Source organism: Ursus arctos, unplaced genomic scaffold, assembly GCF_023065955.2.
Source record: "Ursus arctos isolate Adak ecotype North America unplaced genomic scaffold, UrsArc2.0 scaffold_10, whole genome shotgun sequence".
NCBI classification, from domain to species: Eukaryota; Metazoa; Chordata; class Mammalia; order Carnivora; family Ursidae; genus Ursus; species Ursus arctos.
This window is the reverse complement of record NW_026622764.1, coordinates 2119194-2134123: the sequence shown is the minus strand read 5'-3', so window position 1 is coordinate 2134123 and position 14930 is coordinate 2119194. Positions and strand designations below refer to the sequence as shown.

Sequence of the window (14930 nt, the reverse complement as noted above, 5' to 3'; positions counted from 1 at the left end):
ACCTTACTTATCCGTGCGGCTGTTGGTGGGCGCTGGGGTGGCTGCTTCCGTAACTTGGCTGTTGTAGATAATGCTGCAGTCAACATAACGGTGCAGGTATCTTTTCAAATCAGTGTTTTTGTTTTCTTTGGGTAAATACCGAGTAGTAGAATTACTGGATCATATGGTATCTTGAGAAGAACAAAGCTGAAGATAACATAATTCCAGATTTCAAGATACGCTACAAAGCTGTTGGAATCAAAATAGTATGGTAGGCACAAAAACAAACTCATATGTCGGTGGAACAGAATAGAGCCCCCAAATCCCTGATTATATGGTCGGTCCATGACAAAAGAGGCAAGAATATATGATGGAAAAAATAACAGTCTCTTCAAACAGCGGTGTTGGAGAAACTGGACCACTTTCTTACAGCGTACATGGAAGTAAACTCAAAGCAGATTATAAAGACCTAAATGTGAGACCCAAAGCCGTAAAAATCCTAGAAGATATTGAAACTTATTTATTAGTACAGTATATTTGATTGGCCTTGCATATATTTCACTGTCATAGAATGTTGAGGCTTTATATAGCTTCTAAATACTTAAGCTTTCCATTCTTCCACATTTTTATTAGAGTAGGTGAGGATTTTAAAATCTATATCCAAGTGTAATATCTTAGAAAATACAAGAAAATATAGAAAACTTAGTAAAACAGAAAAGAGGAATAGTTCGCCCCATAGGGTCATGTGAAGTCTGCTGGGTGTGAGGCTCTGAGTCCAGGACTGATCACACTCGATGTTGTTAGTTAGTCTGGAAGCTTCTCTCCTCCTCCATGCCTGTGGTCTGAGTATAGGAAGTCAGTGTCTGGAGGGATCCATAGTTGGATGACGCCGGAAGAACACCTTCAAGGTCTTGGTAGTGCTTTGTGACCATCCCAGATGAAATCTTAGTACGGACCCGGGCATTAGAGGAAATGCTCTTTCTGGAGCTCCCCAGGGTCCTGCCTGTCTTCATGCTGTCCGCTGTGGGCTCCCTGCTGCCCCATCAACACTGGGGGTCGTCACAGTTCCTTATGTTTGTCAAGCTAGTGTGTGAAGGCCTGATGCCTTGTTTCGTGACTTCTTATGGAGAATAAGCCTCTTAAGGTGTTCTTGTGTGACTTGCTTGTTCCTTGCTCTTTTCTCAATTTCAGCATGGGAGTATACTGTTTTTCTTATGGACTAGTAAGACCACTTTTATATATTCAGGGTACTAAGCTCTTGCTGGATACATTGCACATAAAGAGTATTTTAAAAATGTAGCACTGCTTTCTAAGTATTAGAAAACCATTATCTGACGACATAGAGAAATTGTTTTTTAGGTTGTGACCTGTTATACTTGTCACTTTTAGCTTGATTGTGGCGTGTCGTGTCTTGACAGGCACAGCTGCTTTGGAAGAAGACGCGCAGATTCTGAAAGTCATTGAAGCTTACTGCACAAGCGCCAAAACACGGCAAACACTCAACTCAAGTAAGTTTCACCGTCGTGGACTACGAATGGCAGTGGCTAACTGGGGTTAGAGCCCCCATCTGAAGGGACCTGTGCTGGGCCTTGTGCGTGGCCAGCGGGCGTGGTGGAGTGGCCCTCAGCGAGGGACACTTTGCTGGCCAGCCTGGCGTCCCTAAGTCACCACAGAGGGGCTGAGCTGCCAGTAAGAGAACGGATTTCTACAAAATGTCCTGCTGGGACACTTTAAGTAGGAGGTGCTGCTAGAGTGTATAAAGCTTTATTTTGTTTAGATAAGAAGATATGCTTAGAAGACAGAAGATTGGTTCAGTTATTTTTAAGCTATTTAAACTATTGGTATGGTAGTGGGACTTTTTTTCTTAAGATTCTTAGAATTGTGAAAAATAGAAACCCAGAGCAAGGCTTTTTTAGCAGCCCCCCACCCCCGCTTTTCTAAATGATGCATTTAAAAATTTTTGGAAGTAGACCCCAACTAATTTATATGGTGGATTTCAGCACCACTGAGTTTTCCAGTATCTTTACACACAAGGTCTCAGTAGAGGAAATCTTAATCTGTTGGGGCAGGACAAAGGTGGGCTCTTTCTGTCTTCAAGTTCCCAGCATTTGAAGGTGGAGTGCAGCACGGGGGTGCAGAGGCAGTGGAGCGTGTGGTGTGTTCAGAATAAAGGGCTGTCTCTCCCTCTCCCTGAGCCAGGGCCACAGGCACCACAGGGTGTCCTGCACTGTCCTTTCTAGGCGGGCTTTTTGGGGTTTGTTTTTGTTTTGTTCGAGAACTGGGTTTATGTATTCTGGCATCGAAGCTGGTTTCTGTTGGGCTGTGTGTCTTGGATTCCCTTTCCAACCTGACTTGGGGCTCATTGTGGATTGCTGCTTCGTTCCCACCACCGTTACTGTGGGGGTTCACATCTGGGTCTTGGCTAGTGTCAGGCTAATTCTGGAAAAAAAGGACAGGGGGGAAAGGGAATTTTCAGCTGCTTTAGCTTTTGTTAAAGATGTTGACAGCTAAAAAGGTAGGACTGGCATGATTGAACTCCAGGGGCAGTCTGCAGATCACCTAGAAACTTCCCTGTGGCTGGTATCTTAAGTGTCTGGTCTGCGGCATTGAGACTCCTGTTTGTGCTTGCCCTGTGAGAACTCTTATTCGTAATAGCTGGTCAGTAGGATGGTGGAGACAGGGAAAGGCCTGAAGGTGGGGTATATGTCAGGTCACGCAGTCATTTTAAATACAGTTTGTCTTTTGATACTGGTTTCATAGATTTGATAAGAAACTGTGTCTTAAGTAATAGGCTGTATAAAATGTTTTAGGCCATAGGGTTTTGGGTTTTGAATTTGAAATTTTAAAGAATTCTCTCAAATTACTTGAAATAAAATTTTAACCTGGTAGTCTGAGGTAGACAGACCAGGTAACATGAGCTGTGTGTGTGTTGGTGAGAGCTTCCTCTGTTCGTCTGGGAGGCGGTGCCCTGTCAGGTACCCGTGGCCTCGCTGCTTTGGCTGCGTGGAAGGGATGGCCTGTAGATCGTGCACATTGTCTGTCATCTGTACCATGTGTCTCCATTTCTCCTGTGTCAGGAAAGCATTGCATGATACATGGATTTTTATTTTCAGCTGATCCTATGGGCTAAGCACTCTGGGGCCTCATGTGTCCAACCCTAATACTCCTAGGACCAGATAGGATAGGGGAAATGGATCCTCGATGCTGGAAAGGTAGTGTGGGATTACAAGGGAGGCAGCTCTTTTCGTAGTAAATGTGTAGTAAAAATAGGATAATATGTTTTACCTAAAATTCACCACCTTTCAGTGTATGTTTGGATGCCAAGAAGACCTGACTGAGCCAGACATCTTTGGTATCGATTTCTGTCTCAGGGAAGTAGTGACCTTCATTAGACCCCAGGGATTTAGTTGAAGGAATCCAAACTGGCCTGCTGCTTGTTCTTGTCACGGTTTGGGAACAGAATGAACTTGGATCAGAAGCCGGACTAGGACGGAGCCAGCGGTGGCTGTGGTGTGCTATTGTGTGTCCCGCAGCGTCCCTGCATGCCTCCCTCACAGCTGCCTGGCTGCTGCTCTCATTCCTCTCCGTTCTCCCATCTTGTGCCCACTGTCTTCTGTCACCACCTGTAAATGCAGTGGCTCTCAGCTCATTGTTTCTCTTGTCCTGCCGGTAAAAGGGTCTGCATCAGGGCTGAGAAGTTTGAACAGGCCTCCCACTTTTTCTGTTCCCCTGGCCAAGCTCTGGGGTGCGGCAGCAGGAAGGGGGGCCCAGAGGGGCACAGACCCTGTGTAACCCCTTTCTCCGTTCTGGAATTTTTACAGTGGTGGTAGTTTGATAAGGTAAGTTTAGACCCCACCATTATGACTTCTGGGGAGTTCTAGTTTGGCAAAGGGAGAGGCGAAGACGTCAGTCAAAAATCCTCTGAAACTCTCCTGCTTCAGTATATCCACTTAAAGAATAAGAAACAATTTCTAATGAAACGCATAAATGGCTCCTTTTACAAATGTCCTAAATGAGACTCATGGTTAGTAGACTGGAATAGAATTGTCGACTTGGGAAATGTCTGTAGGAGTATCTGTGGACATGGGCTTATATGAGGGACAGTTTGGGAACAATATTGTGACTAGGTTTATTTAAATAATCAGTTTTACTCTGAGGGTTTGTGCTATTAAAACCCACCATAAATAAGGAGAAATGAACATTGTTGCCAGTTTTTAACAATATTTTCTCTCTTCCTTCTCTTCCCATCACCTTTTGCTTTTGTTTTCATGTTTTTGGTTGTGGCTCTTCCTGTCCGTCCCCTCCCACCTCTGCCTGTCACTCCATCCCTCCCCGTCGTAGCATGGCAAGGCACTGACCTGATGCATAATCACGTCTTGGCTGACGACGACCAATCAAGTCTAGACTCCTTGGGTCGTCGCAGTAGCCTTTCCCGTCTGGAGCCTTCAGACCTCTCGGAAGACTCTGACTATGACAGTATATGGACAGCCCATAGTTACAGAATGGGTTCTACATCTCGTAAGAGCTGTTGCTCATATATCTCTCACCAGAACTAATGCACTTCTGAGCTTTTCTTAACAATGCTTGTTGTATCGCAGCCTGCTTTTCTTAGATGTTTTCTTGCTGTTCCTTGTCTTTTATGTGATATTTTAACAACTTTGAGAGCGTTGCTGATATTTCCCATTGTACTGTGTGGAGGCCCACGTGCCAGTTCGACTGTCCGTTCGAGCTGCCGCGGTGGAAGGAGATGGTGTGCTCACGGGGCCGCGCCCGAGGGTCCTTTCCTCCGTGGGTGGCGGTGGCTCTCCAGCTCTGAATGGTCTGGGTTCCTGTTCTCAGTGTAGCACCTGTCTCAGTTCTTTTTGGATACAGCTGTGTGAACACTTTTCTATTTTACACGAGACCATACAGGCTTGTGATCTAAGTGCCAGCAGCACAGGGGAGACTCTGGCCTTACATAGGGATCTCAGTGTTTTATGTGTGACGGACCCACTGAGGCACTAGTTGTGGAGGGGTGAAGGAAACGTGCACGAAGAGGTTGGAGTCCAGTTCAGACAGCTGTGTTCTGAGGACTCCTCAGGGTGCTCCATGGCCACGCAGAGCCTGCTGTGGGTGTGGCTAGTGTGGGCTCCGGGCCATGGCGGGAGCACGGAAGAGCCGGCTCTGGCTCGTCAGGGTGCCACAGACGGCTGTCCCACGTTCCCGTTTGCCTGGGGGGCGGGAGTTCTCCGAGGGGCCAGGTTACCGTCAGAGCTCAGACCCTCCCCTTTATCCTCACACCCAACTCTCCTTATTTGGAGCAATGGCTCCTAACTGGCACTTAGCACGCCCATGCCGCTCCACCGAAGATTCAGTCCCGAGTCGGAAGCACTCGGCCTCTGAAGGTGGACATGAGACTCCGTTCAGAGCCAGGTGAGTGCTTGGCTTCCGTCCCAGCCTGGCTGCACCCCGACATCCCTGTCACGCTGCCTGTAATGGACACATCGTTTGTTTTCAGCAGGTAGCTGCCGTGAAACTCCCGTTTACAGCAACCCGTCCCCTGTGACCCTCATTCCTGAGTGTCACGGGGACATCGGAGTCCACTGAAGACTTCAGTTTCCATGTCACTCACGTATGAGAACATCTCAGATTTGAGAGGGGATTCCCCCACTTGCCTGGGATTTGTTGTAAGGAGATTTCACTGGCCTCTCTCAGACGAAGTTCTGCTTCAGAAAGAACTGAATGTGACCTGTTACATTCAGTCGTAGCACCCAGATCCACATCTGGTCATTGTTCCCCCATCCATGCTGTACATGGTGTTAAAACGGAACCTCAGGGTTGTGTTTTAAGTATTCATTGAAACCAGCTTCAGAAAACAAGATGCCATAATCAGTTGGGAATAACCTGTTTTCCTGTCCTCGGGGTGGCTCTAGTTCCAGGTGGCTGAGCATTCTCCTCCCCCTGCCCTCAGCAAAGCCCCGTACTCAGTGCGCGATCTTGTTTGCGCAGAGACAGCCGCGCTGCAGCACGCCGGGGTCGGCTGGGCGCCGGCGAACCCAGCAGCAGCGTGTGGCTTAGAGAGTCAGACGCCTTCAGCACTGCATGTGGTCAGGTCACGAGGAAAACTGAGGATTCCAAATCGGTCTCTGTTCCCAAACAGCTATTGAGCTGCTCATGCCATCTGGAGATTTCGTATTTTTATATCAATTAGTATAAATACGGAAGTTGAGGAGCATTCTTAAAATTAGAGCCCAGTATTAACCCACGGTAGAGATGGGGCTTATATGTGTTGAGCCAAGTAGTAAATGGAATTTTGGGAGGAGTAGGACTATGAAGTTCCTGCAGTGAACTTTAGAAGCAGCTGTTTGATTTTGTACACGTACAGCAGTCACCCTTTCTGACACTAGTGGTAGAATGTCTTTTTGTTTCCTTGAGGCTGTCGTTGGTGCGTTGGCGTAGCCGCCTCTGCCGAGCCTCAGCGCGGGGAGCCCGTGTCGCACGCTGCGTATGCCACAGCACGGCGATACTCCTCTGTCACCAAGGGTCTCTTGGCTCGTCTTCCAGAGACCTCTCATGTTCTGCCCGCCGAGGTCTGACGCTGTCCCCTCAGTCCTTTGGTACCAGTTCAAGCCATGTGTGCGGTGACTTTGCCGATGCCGGGATCACTGCGTCACGGCACTGTGGCTTCTGGTTGCTTGGGCTTGTTTTGAATGTCTGGCACCATTCGCTCTTGTGTCCTGGTTGGAAGTGCTAGTGCCACAGGCCTGAAAGTGGTCCCGGTGGGGGAGGGCAGTGGCGACGTGGTGCTGGAGGGCCGGGACACTCCGTCTGTGGAGCTCCGGTCACGCTGGACTGCAGCTGGTGCAGCTCTGTCCTGGCCGCGTGTGCCGTTAGTGCTGTAGTGTGCGGGTGCAGACCCTGAGCCTAAGGTAGGTGGGAGCCGTTCTCGGGCCTTCCATGGGGGCCTACATGGTGTTGACCTTGAATTTACCCTTGCCACAGTATATAAGCTATATTAATTATGTGTTTTGCATAAAATTGCCAAAACACAGTAATGTGTATATAGTGGTATAAGACCTTGAAAAAAAAAATCTCTATATTGTGCTTTTTCTCTGTGAATGGGAAAGCCATTTTTAGTGGGTGACTGCCATTTGAAGACCCAGTCGGATGTATACCTAAATGTTGCATTGTATTGTACAGTATGCATATTGTTTGTGGTTGCATATGGCAATGAAGTGTTTGTTTTATAAAAAGAAAAAAAAAGAAGACATCTGTTATGTACAGTTGAAATAAATTTTGCATTTGCTAGCCTGTGGCTTTTAATATTTGTTACCTGGGGGGCGGCGGAGTAGCATAGCTTGCAACTGAATATGGTTTGGCTGTTTTCCTGTATGTTGTCTTCCAGAGGGAGGCCAGGCAATGGGACACTTTATCTGCTTTGATAGAGAAATGTGCACTTCCTTAGATTAAATACGTTCTGGACAACATAGGGTGACTCCTGGCACACTTTTATTTCTTCTTTCTCCCTCTTTTTTTTTTTTTTTTAAAAGAAGTTTTCTGTCACTTGTCTTCCGAAAGAAGCACTCTTGGTTTTGTTGTGCATAAATGGAAAAACCCAACTTTAATGTTTTTTAATTTTTTGTTTTTTTTTTTTAAGACTAAGGTCTGTTATGAATCTTTGTTTTCTAAAGTGCATGCCCAGCTAGCTAAGAAGCGAGAAGGGTGTCAGCGTGGGGCTAGGCAGGTGCAGAATGGTAAGCAGATGTGAATTGTCCCCTACGGAGATCCCTCACAGTTTCTTGAGAAAAAAATTAGAATTTTGTGATAGCCATAAATAACAAATGACCTTTGGGAGAGATTTTATTAAATAGATTTCCTTATTTTCCTTCATTATGAAAGTTCAGTTTCAGTTGAGTATAATTAGGTGCAGATTTTAGCAAGATCATGAATTTAAGAATTTATGGAGTTCTGCCACAAATGTACCCGACCGCTGGCCAGATGAGCAGATGACCTTTTCTGACAAACACCATGTTTAGGCTTTTGAGCAGGCCGACTCCATCACGCATGTGCGCAGGCACACACACACCCACACACACCCACCCACCCACCTCCCACGTGCGTGCCCTGGAGTTGACCGAGCTGTGCGTTCTATCTGCATGTCTGGTCAGGTGGCAGTCTAAGCACAGAGAGGCGCCCTGGACTTTGAGTCCCCTGCTCTGTGCTGCCCAGGCAAGTCCTTCGTGCAGTACCGGCGCTCGCTAGATGAGTGTTTCTCAAAGACCCACAGTGCTCTGAGGGGCTGCAGGTGTTGTAGGGGGCAGGGCTCAGCTTGTGGATCACACATCTGAGGGTGCACGCTCCCTAGGACCCTGGGCCACTCTCTCCTTCCCGTCTCCTACTTTGTGGCCCAGAGTGACCCCTGCTGGGGGCAGTGTGCAGCTGCCGTGGCATGTGTGTCTGCGGGCCTCCGCAGCCCGATCCCAGACAGCAGGTTGGAGAAATGCTGGATTGGTGCTAAGTGTCAATTCCAGTTTCATTGTATCCACCCCCATACTGAACAACAAATCCAGCCAGCATTTGTGTGCATGTCATTCTACATGCAGACAGCGTCCTAGGCTAGTCCAACACTCCTTTTAAACTGTGGCACACACAACTGTGGAATGTTGCTGAAACGAGGCATGGCACTCAGGTGACTTGAGAAAATGCTGAATTAAAGTAAGTGGGTATTTCTGCCGCACACCTTGTGAAAACCTTCAGCGTGCCCCATGTGCACTGTGGACCTTCCTTCCAGAAGTGGCCGTAGCCGTCAACATTTTCCAAAGCAGTGTGGTGCAGAACCCCTGTGTTAGAAGGTGGAGGGACAGCAAAATATCCCCCAAACCAAGAAGGCACTTTGAGGCTGGAAAAGGAAGCAGGCGACGTCATGCGGTTGACACAGTGTTATTCCGGGTGGGGGGGACCAGCTTACTGATGGGGGGGTGTTGGGTGGGCGATGGTCCAGGCGCTGCATGGCTACTCTCCAAGAAGTCTAGATCTCAGTCCGCAGATGGCGTGGATGAGAGGGCTGTGCTGCAGAGGCCGCCATGGCAAGGCACCGTCTGTGCGCCAGGGGGTGGGGGGGCGGGGAAGACACTTCTCTCTGCTATCTGAACAACTTCAGGGAAGTTCCAGGCCAGCACTTCCAGTCAGGGCACATGCTCCCTCCCAGGGGCCTGCAGCAGTAGCCCCCCAGGGAGGTCATCACACGGAGGCGAACAAGATGGAGTCAGTATCGTCAGCTCTTGCACCCGTTATCTCCTGGAAACACCTGAATGTGCTGGAACCATCATGAACCCATTCATCTGTGTCTCAGCCCCTCTTAGAGGATTTTAAATAAAGTGACAGAACGTTCTTTGTGGGTTCTATTGTTTTTCCAAACTAATTCAGGGAAAACATGCTGTGCTCCCTCTAAAAATGCCCACATGATCTTTGAGATAACTTGTTAAATCTACTTTGTAAAATTTGGCTATTTCTGTAGGAACAAACTTATAAACCTGGCTGGAGAACATTCCTTTATTTAATTTTCTGAAAAACTAAATTTTCTGCCCTTTTAGAAAAATGTTCCGTTGAACCTAGGCACGTTACTAGCATCGTATGCCTTTCTCTGCAGGCCAGTAAATCTGTCCAAGTTCGTTTGTGGCATTTTCCACACCAGCATCTTTCAGGAATCAAGCCGTTAAGTCCGTACATTCTGCCTATAAAATTCTAAGATTTAAGTTTTATAATAAATTCTGGTGTGCTGTCAGTGCATTTCCAAAAATAACCATCACGTGTGTGTGACTCTCGTACCAGTTCTCATGGGCTTTTAGTCCTCTGATGTCATGTTATGTGACAGAATTTAAGGCTTTTGTCTTTGTGACTTTGTGACTAAAAGATACTAAATATGATTCTTAAAATCTCAGACCAGCTTTGCAGAGTTGGTTAGCTCTGTTCTGCTTTACGAGCCCTGGGCCTCCGTACTCGTGTGGACAGGACAGTGCCTGCTGTCTGACCCATGTCCTTATGACACCCGTGTCCCTTGTTTCTCTTGCTGCTTGAAGCTGGGAGTGCCTCATGTCAGTGGGCTGCCCAGGAATTGACAAGGTGTGAAAATAGCCGGAGAGGGATGCGACGAAGCCCGTCTCCCCACAGCGCTGCCTCGTGAACTTCTCATCCTGTCGTGCCCTCACATGGACGAGCTAATGAGACATTGTGTTTCCAGCTGGGGGTGACGGGACATGCAGCCGGTGCCGGTTCTGATGTGACCGTAACACAGAGCAGGTGGCGGCGGCGGGGGCACTTCAGAGCCGGCTAAGTTGACCCATGACCTCTCTTCATGGCAAAAAGTCACGGAAACCATTTTTTTTCCCACACGTGGTATACACATTCGAATTTTTATGACTCCCTTTCTGTCTTCTGGGGACAACAGCACATGAACTAGCTCTCCTGATGAAAATGGAAGTAATGCGTGTGTTGGAAACAGAGGATGTTCCATGGCCTTTGGAATCCTCACCTCGGCTGGTTCTGCTGAGCTTTCCCTTATTTTCTCACATACCAGTTTCCTTTCTGAACAGTATTTTCCCGTGTGGCCCAGAAGGGCCTAGAAGAAGACGTGCCTGCAGTCCCTTGCAGAGCTGTGGCACCTGGAGCAGGCGATACTCCGGGAGGTGGAATGTCAGCGTAATGATGTCTTAAAAATCTTGAAGGATGTTGCCCTCTGTCTGCAGAGTAATTCCCCTTGTGGATGGGCGACCATGATGGGGTGGGGGGGCTACCCCTTAGTGAGGGTACAGCAAAGCGACACCCCTCACTCCCTGGCAGCGACGGGGGTGAACGGGAGAGCAGTGGTGTACAGATGCACCCCCACACACCAGCCTGTTGCGGCTCGCGACGGAATCCTGAGTGCGCCATCCGATGGTAGTGCTAGCGTTCCTGATGCACCGCGGGGCCCTTCCTTCCTTGGGATGGAAACGTACCCACGTGCCGAAGCGCGTGCCGCGTGACACACGGCGGTGCTTGCTGGCCCAGAGTTTCATCTTCTCACGCTTGGGATGACCGAGGAGGAGGTGGTCCACATCCTAGCTTCGTCCGGTTCCTGCCGTCACGTTTCATGGTGTGCTTGGATTTGATGCCCTTCCCAGTTGTGCGACGGGAACGGAGCAGGTCTTGCCCATGTCCAGATGGCAGCAGGGAGAGTCTAGGCCGAGGCCCCGCGGCCGGCAAACTGCAGCCCTCTCCCTGCGGCGTGCTGCCAGGGGAACGATGCAGCCCTGTGGCCGTCAAGCTTTGATGGTAATTGTTGTTCGTCCTGTTCAGAGGAGGTTAAGCTGACACGAAAATTGCTGGTGAAACTATTCTTTAAACCCTGTCTTTAAGAAAATCGGTGTCCTACTGAATGTCCCCGTGACGTGAGGAGGCACAGCCGTCTTAGAGTTTGGCAAACTTTGCAGAAGGCCAACTAAAGGTAATCCGGGAGACAAGCGAGTTGTACCAGCTTCTCTGTAATCCGTTCGCAGCTATCAAACACCAAGTGTATTTGTCAAATGGAGAAATGTTTATCAAAATACCGCTTGCGAGCCTTTGTTCTGTGGTAGGTTCTTCCCTCAAGTTCGCATCTGACACTCGCAAAAATAGAAGTGGTGGTGCTGTAGAACCTTTAAGAAAGTACTACCTCAAATTTCCTTTTTCGCGTCCTTCAAGAGATTGGAGTCTCCTTGCTTACCTGTGAGACATTTGGGTCTCCCAGTTTCTGAAGTGCCCACCCCCCAGCGCACGTTCCTCGGGACAGGGCGCCTGGCGGCCTGTGGTGCGGGGTCCCGGTGAGATGGCGCACGTGGCCCTCCGGCATCGTCCGCGGTTTACCGCCTTCCATTGGGAAAGAGGTGTACGTTCCAGGGAATGTCCAGTAAGGTTTCGTGAAAAAGTAATAAAGCTGTTTTTCGAAACCATGTGTCTCAGTCTTTGTTTCTACCTGTCGCTCTGGAGTTGAGCGTTTCGCCAGCTGTTTGCGTTTCTGAGCACTGTGTGCGCCACTGCCCGACCCATCTTCCTAAAATGGCCAGCATGAGGTGTCTCGAATTTTGATTGATTTCGTTGTTCCCCCCAATTTTTTTGGTATTTATTCCAAAACATCCAGGGCACTGGGGTCAGAACCTTGCTACCTACCTGTGGAAGATTTCAGGATTTAAAAGCTCCATGATCCCGATTCAGGAACCGAAGCTTAATAAATCACCAAAAGGCTGGTCTTCCTTCCGTCTAGATGCTTTAGGCATGAGGAGGACTGAGTTCACTAGGCAGAAGTGGAGAAAATTGGTAAAAAGCTGCCCTTCCGTGTTGTATCTAGAGAGTTTTGTAACGCGCGACCCCCGGGGTTTAATAGTAGTGTTGAAGTCCGCGTCGTCGGGTTGGGTTTTCAGCTCCGCCACGGCATTCACCTGTGGGTTTGTGTTTTTGTTGTCTTAATGATATAGGTTCACGCAAAGAGTCTGCTCCACAAGTTTTGCTTCCAGAGGAAGAGAAAATGATAGTTGAAGAAACCAAGAGTAATGGTCAGACGGTGATCGAGGAGAAGTAAGTGACACCCAGCGTTTCCGGGCGGGCACGTGGGTGTGGGGAGGTGGGGGGTGGGCGCTAGCCTTAACCGGGCAGCTGCACGGCCTGTGGAGCGGGACGGTTTGCGGGCAGGGCGCTGCCGTGCCTCCTGATGGAGCGCTGTCGTGCGTTGTCCTCACTCCCATCCTGGTTCAGGTGTTCGTCCCATTCTCTGTTTCAGGAGTCTTGTTGACACAGTCTATGCGTTGAAGGATGAAGTCCAGGAGTTGAGACAGGTGAGTCCTGACAAGCTCGTTAATCTTGTAATGGGGTCAGAGGAAAGCACCGCGTGAAAAGCAAGGCCGTCTGTCCGTACTCACAGTACCACGGAGGGACGTCCTTTCTCTGCGCTCCAGGGCCAGTTTGGTCCCCTGTGGACAGGACAGACCAGGAAATGAATTCTTAAAGTGACCTGTTCAAACTTTGTGCTATACTGTCGGCATCATAAATCATCTCAGGTCCTGTTGGAATCATCTTTAAAACGTCTGAAAGTCCCGCAGGGATTCTCCTCCACCACTTGCTGGTGGAACGCAGGGTTCTTGTTCTTAAGAAGTCAGGTGAACTTGGCTAAGTGACTGAGTATGTTTTGGGTAAAGTACGTTGCACACCGGCTTGTGTCTCCAAGGAGCGCGTGGTGAGCCCCCATGCCAGGCGGGGGGTTGGGGTGCGGCGCGGTCTGGACCTGGACGCGCACTTGGCCTACCTCGCTGCGTCCGCGTGGCTTCCGCATGCTTCCCTTCCGTGTTTGAAGGGACCCTCAGCAGTGGGTACGTGTTTGCGTGCCTTGGGGTGATCGGGTCAAAGTGTGGGAAGGCAGGCTCTGCCCCTTGGCTCATGCAGCCTTTCAGCTGCCGCTACCATTTTTCTGTAAGAAGACTGTGAGATTTTCGCCAGTGTGGGAAGATGCATGCCGTTGCTTTGTACCTTCCACCCTCTCGTGTGTGACACGGAGATTGTCTTGCTCCATAGTCAGGGCTGTTCTTCCACCTGTGATGGGGCCTGGCTCGTAGGAGCATCAGTGTGGATGTGGCGGGTTCCAGTCCACGATTACTTCTGGGAAGCAGGTCCTTTTCTGTACCCAAGACACTCAGTCTCCTGTGGTCTGCTTCCTTTACAGGATAACAAAAAGATGAAGAAATCTCTGGAAGAGGAGCAGAGAGCCCGCAAAGACCTGGAAAAGCTGGTGAGGAAAGTTCTCAAGAACATGAACGACCCTGCCTGGGACGAGACCAACCTCTGAGGAGCGTCGTGGCTTCTTCCTCCGAGACCAGCTGGGAGACCGAGCCGGGAGCCCCATGACCCTAGCCAGGGTGACCTTCAGGGCCACGGGGCAGGGCTGCACAAAAGTCAGCTTGCTTTCTGGGCATGGAAAAGCCGGAGTTTATCACACAAATAGAAATGGTCACATTGTTCCTGAAGAATCCAAACACGAGGTGTAGACCCTGGGGGCTGAACTGCATTAATTTTACTCTGTTAACATCTCAATTACCTCATTTTGCAGTAAGTGCAGTGACTACAAATCCTGGTGTTTCAGGCTTTTATTGGTCTATATAAATAATTATATATACACGTTTCTTGTAAATACTCCGTTTTGAATGCACATCCATGATTGTTGTATCTGGGCTGATCGCCCATGCTAGAATTCCCTTCCCACTAACCTTTCTGGTCCCACAAACAGCAAGTTGTGCTCATGTGCTCGTGGCAAGCAGAGGCGCAAGGGTGTCTGGACGCGTCGCTAGACGCCTGGTTGGTTCTCCAGCGTAGTCCCCGTGTGCTCCGAAAGGACCTCCCCTTTGGTGTGCCCACGTAGTCTTGTTTGTACCTGCAGACACACCTTAATCCCCTTCAGAGTCTTCTGTCAAAGCAGTGTTGCTGTCACTGGCGTGCGGTGGACCCGAGCACGGTGTCCTGGCTCAGTGAGGGAGACTCTGGCTTCAGCTACCGATCCCAGGAAGTCCCCCGTGCACCACTGTGTCCAGCTGCCGGCGTCTACGCTCATCTGCTGCGAGAGAACAGCGGCTTGTCAGTGTGCATCTCTGCACGGGGGGAGAGCAGGCTTGTCTATGTCGCCGGTTTAGTAACATGACAAAATGCACCATTTGTCCCCCCCCCCCCCGCCCCTGAGAGAGCTCCACTAGCACCTGTAAATAAACTGTGTTATTTATTACGTATCACTGAGGCCGATGAAGGCACACCAAGGATACCGTGAGCTGACGTGGCAAGTGCCAGGTGGGAGTCCCTGTCAGGCCTCTGTAAACCCTGACCTCTTTACCATCAGCGAGCAGCAAGCCTTCCGTGCTCACTGGGAAAAAGAAAGGTTTCCCTCCTTCAGTGAGAATAAAGCAATATAAATTCTGCCTAAA

At 49.4% G+C, this 14930-nt stretch overlaps 1 protein-coding gene across 19 annotated transcripts in view; it reads left to right on the top strand.

Moving 5' to 3' along the window:
- The window catches only part of ARHGEF7 (Rho guanine nucleotide exchange factor 7), a 137062-nt gene extending 122132 nt beyond the window's left edge, over window positions 1–14930 (top strand). For 11 of the 19 annotated variants that reach the window (XM_048215744.2, XM_026490044.4, XM_044380617.3 and 8 more), the window contains 4 exons: window positions 1398–1487; window positions 12447–12546; window positions 12749–12803; window positions 13685–14930. In XM_048215744.2, coding sequence (XP_048071701.1) covers window positions 1398–1487; window positions 12447–12546; window positions 12749–12803; window positions 13685–13807 — 368 coding nt within the window. In that variant the 3' untranslated portion in view covers window positions 13808–14930. Of the gene's footprint in view, window positions 1–1397; window positions 1488–4320; window positions 7267–12446; window positions 12547–12748; window positions 12804–13684 lie in introns of those variants that run through there. The other 8 variants (XM_044380618.3, XM_048215743.2, XM_057307191.1 and 5 more) reach the window with 3 other exon arrangements.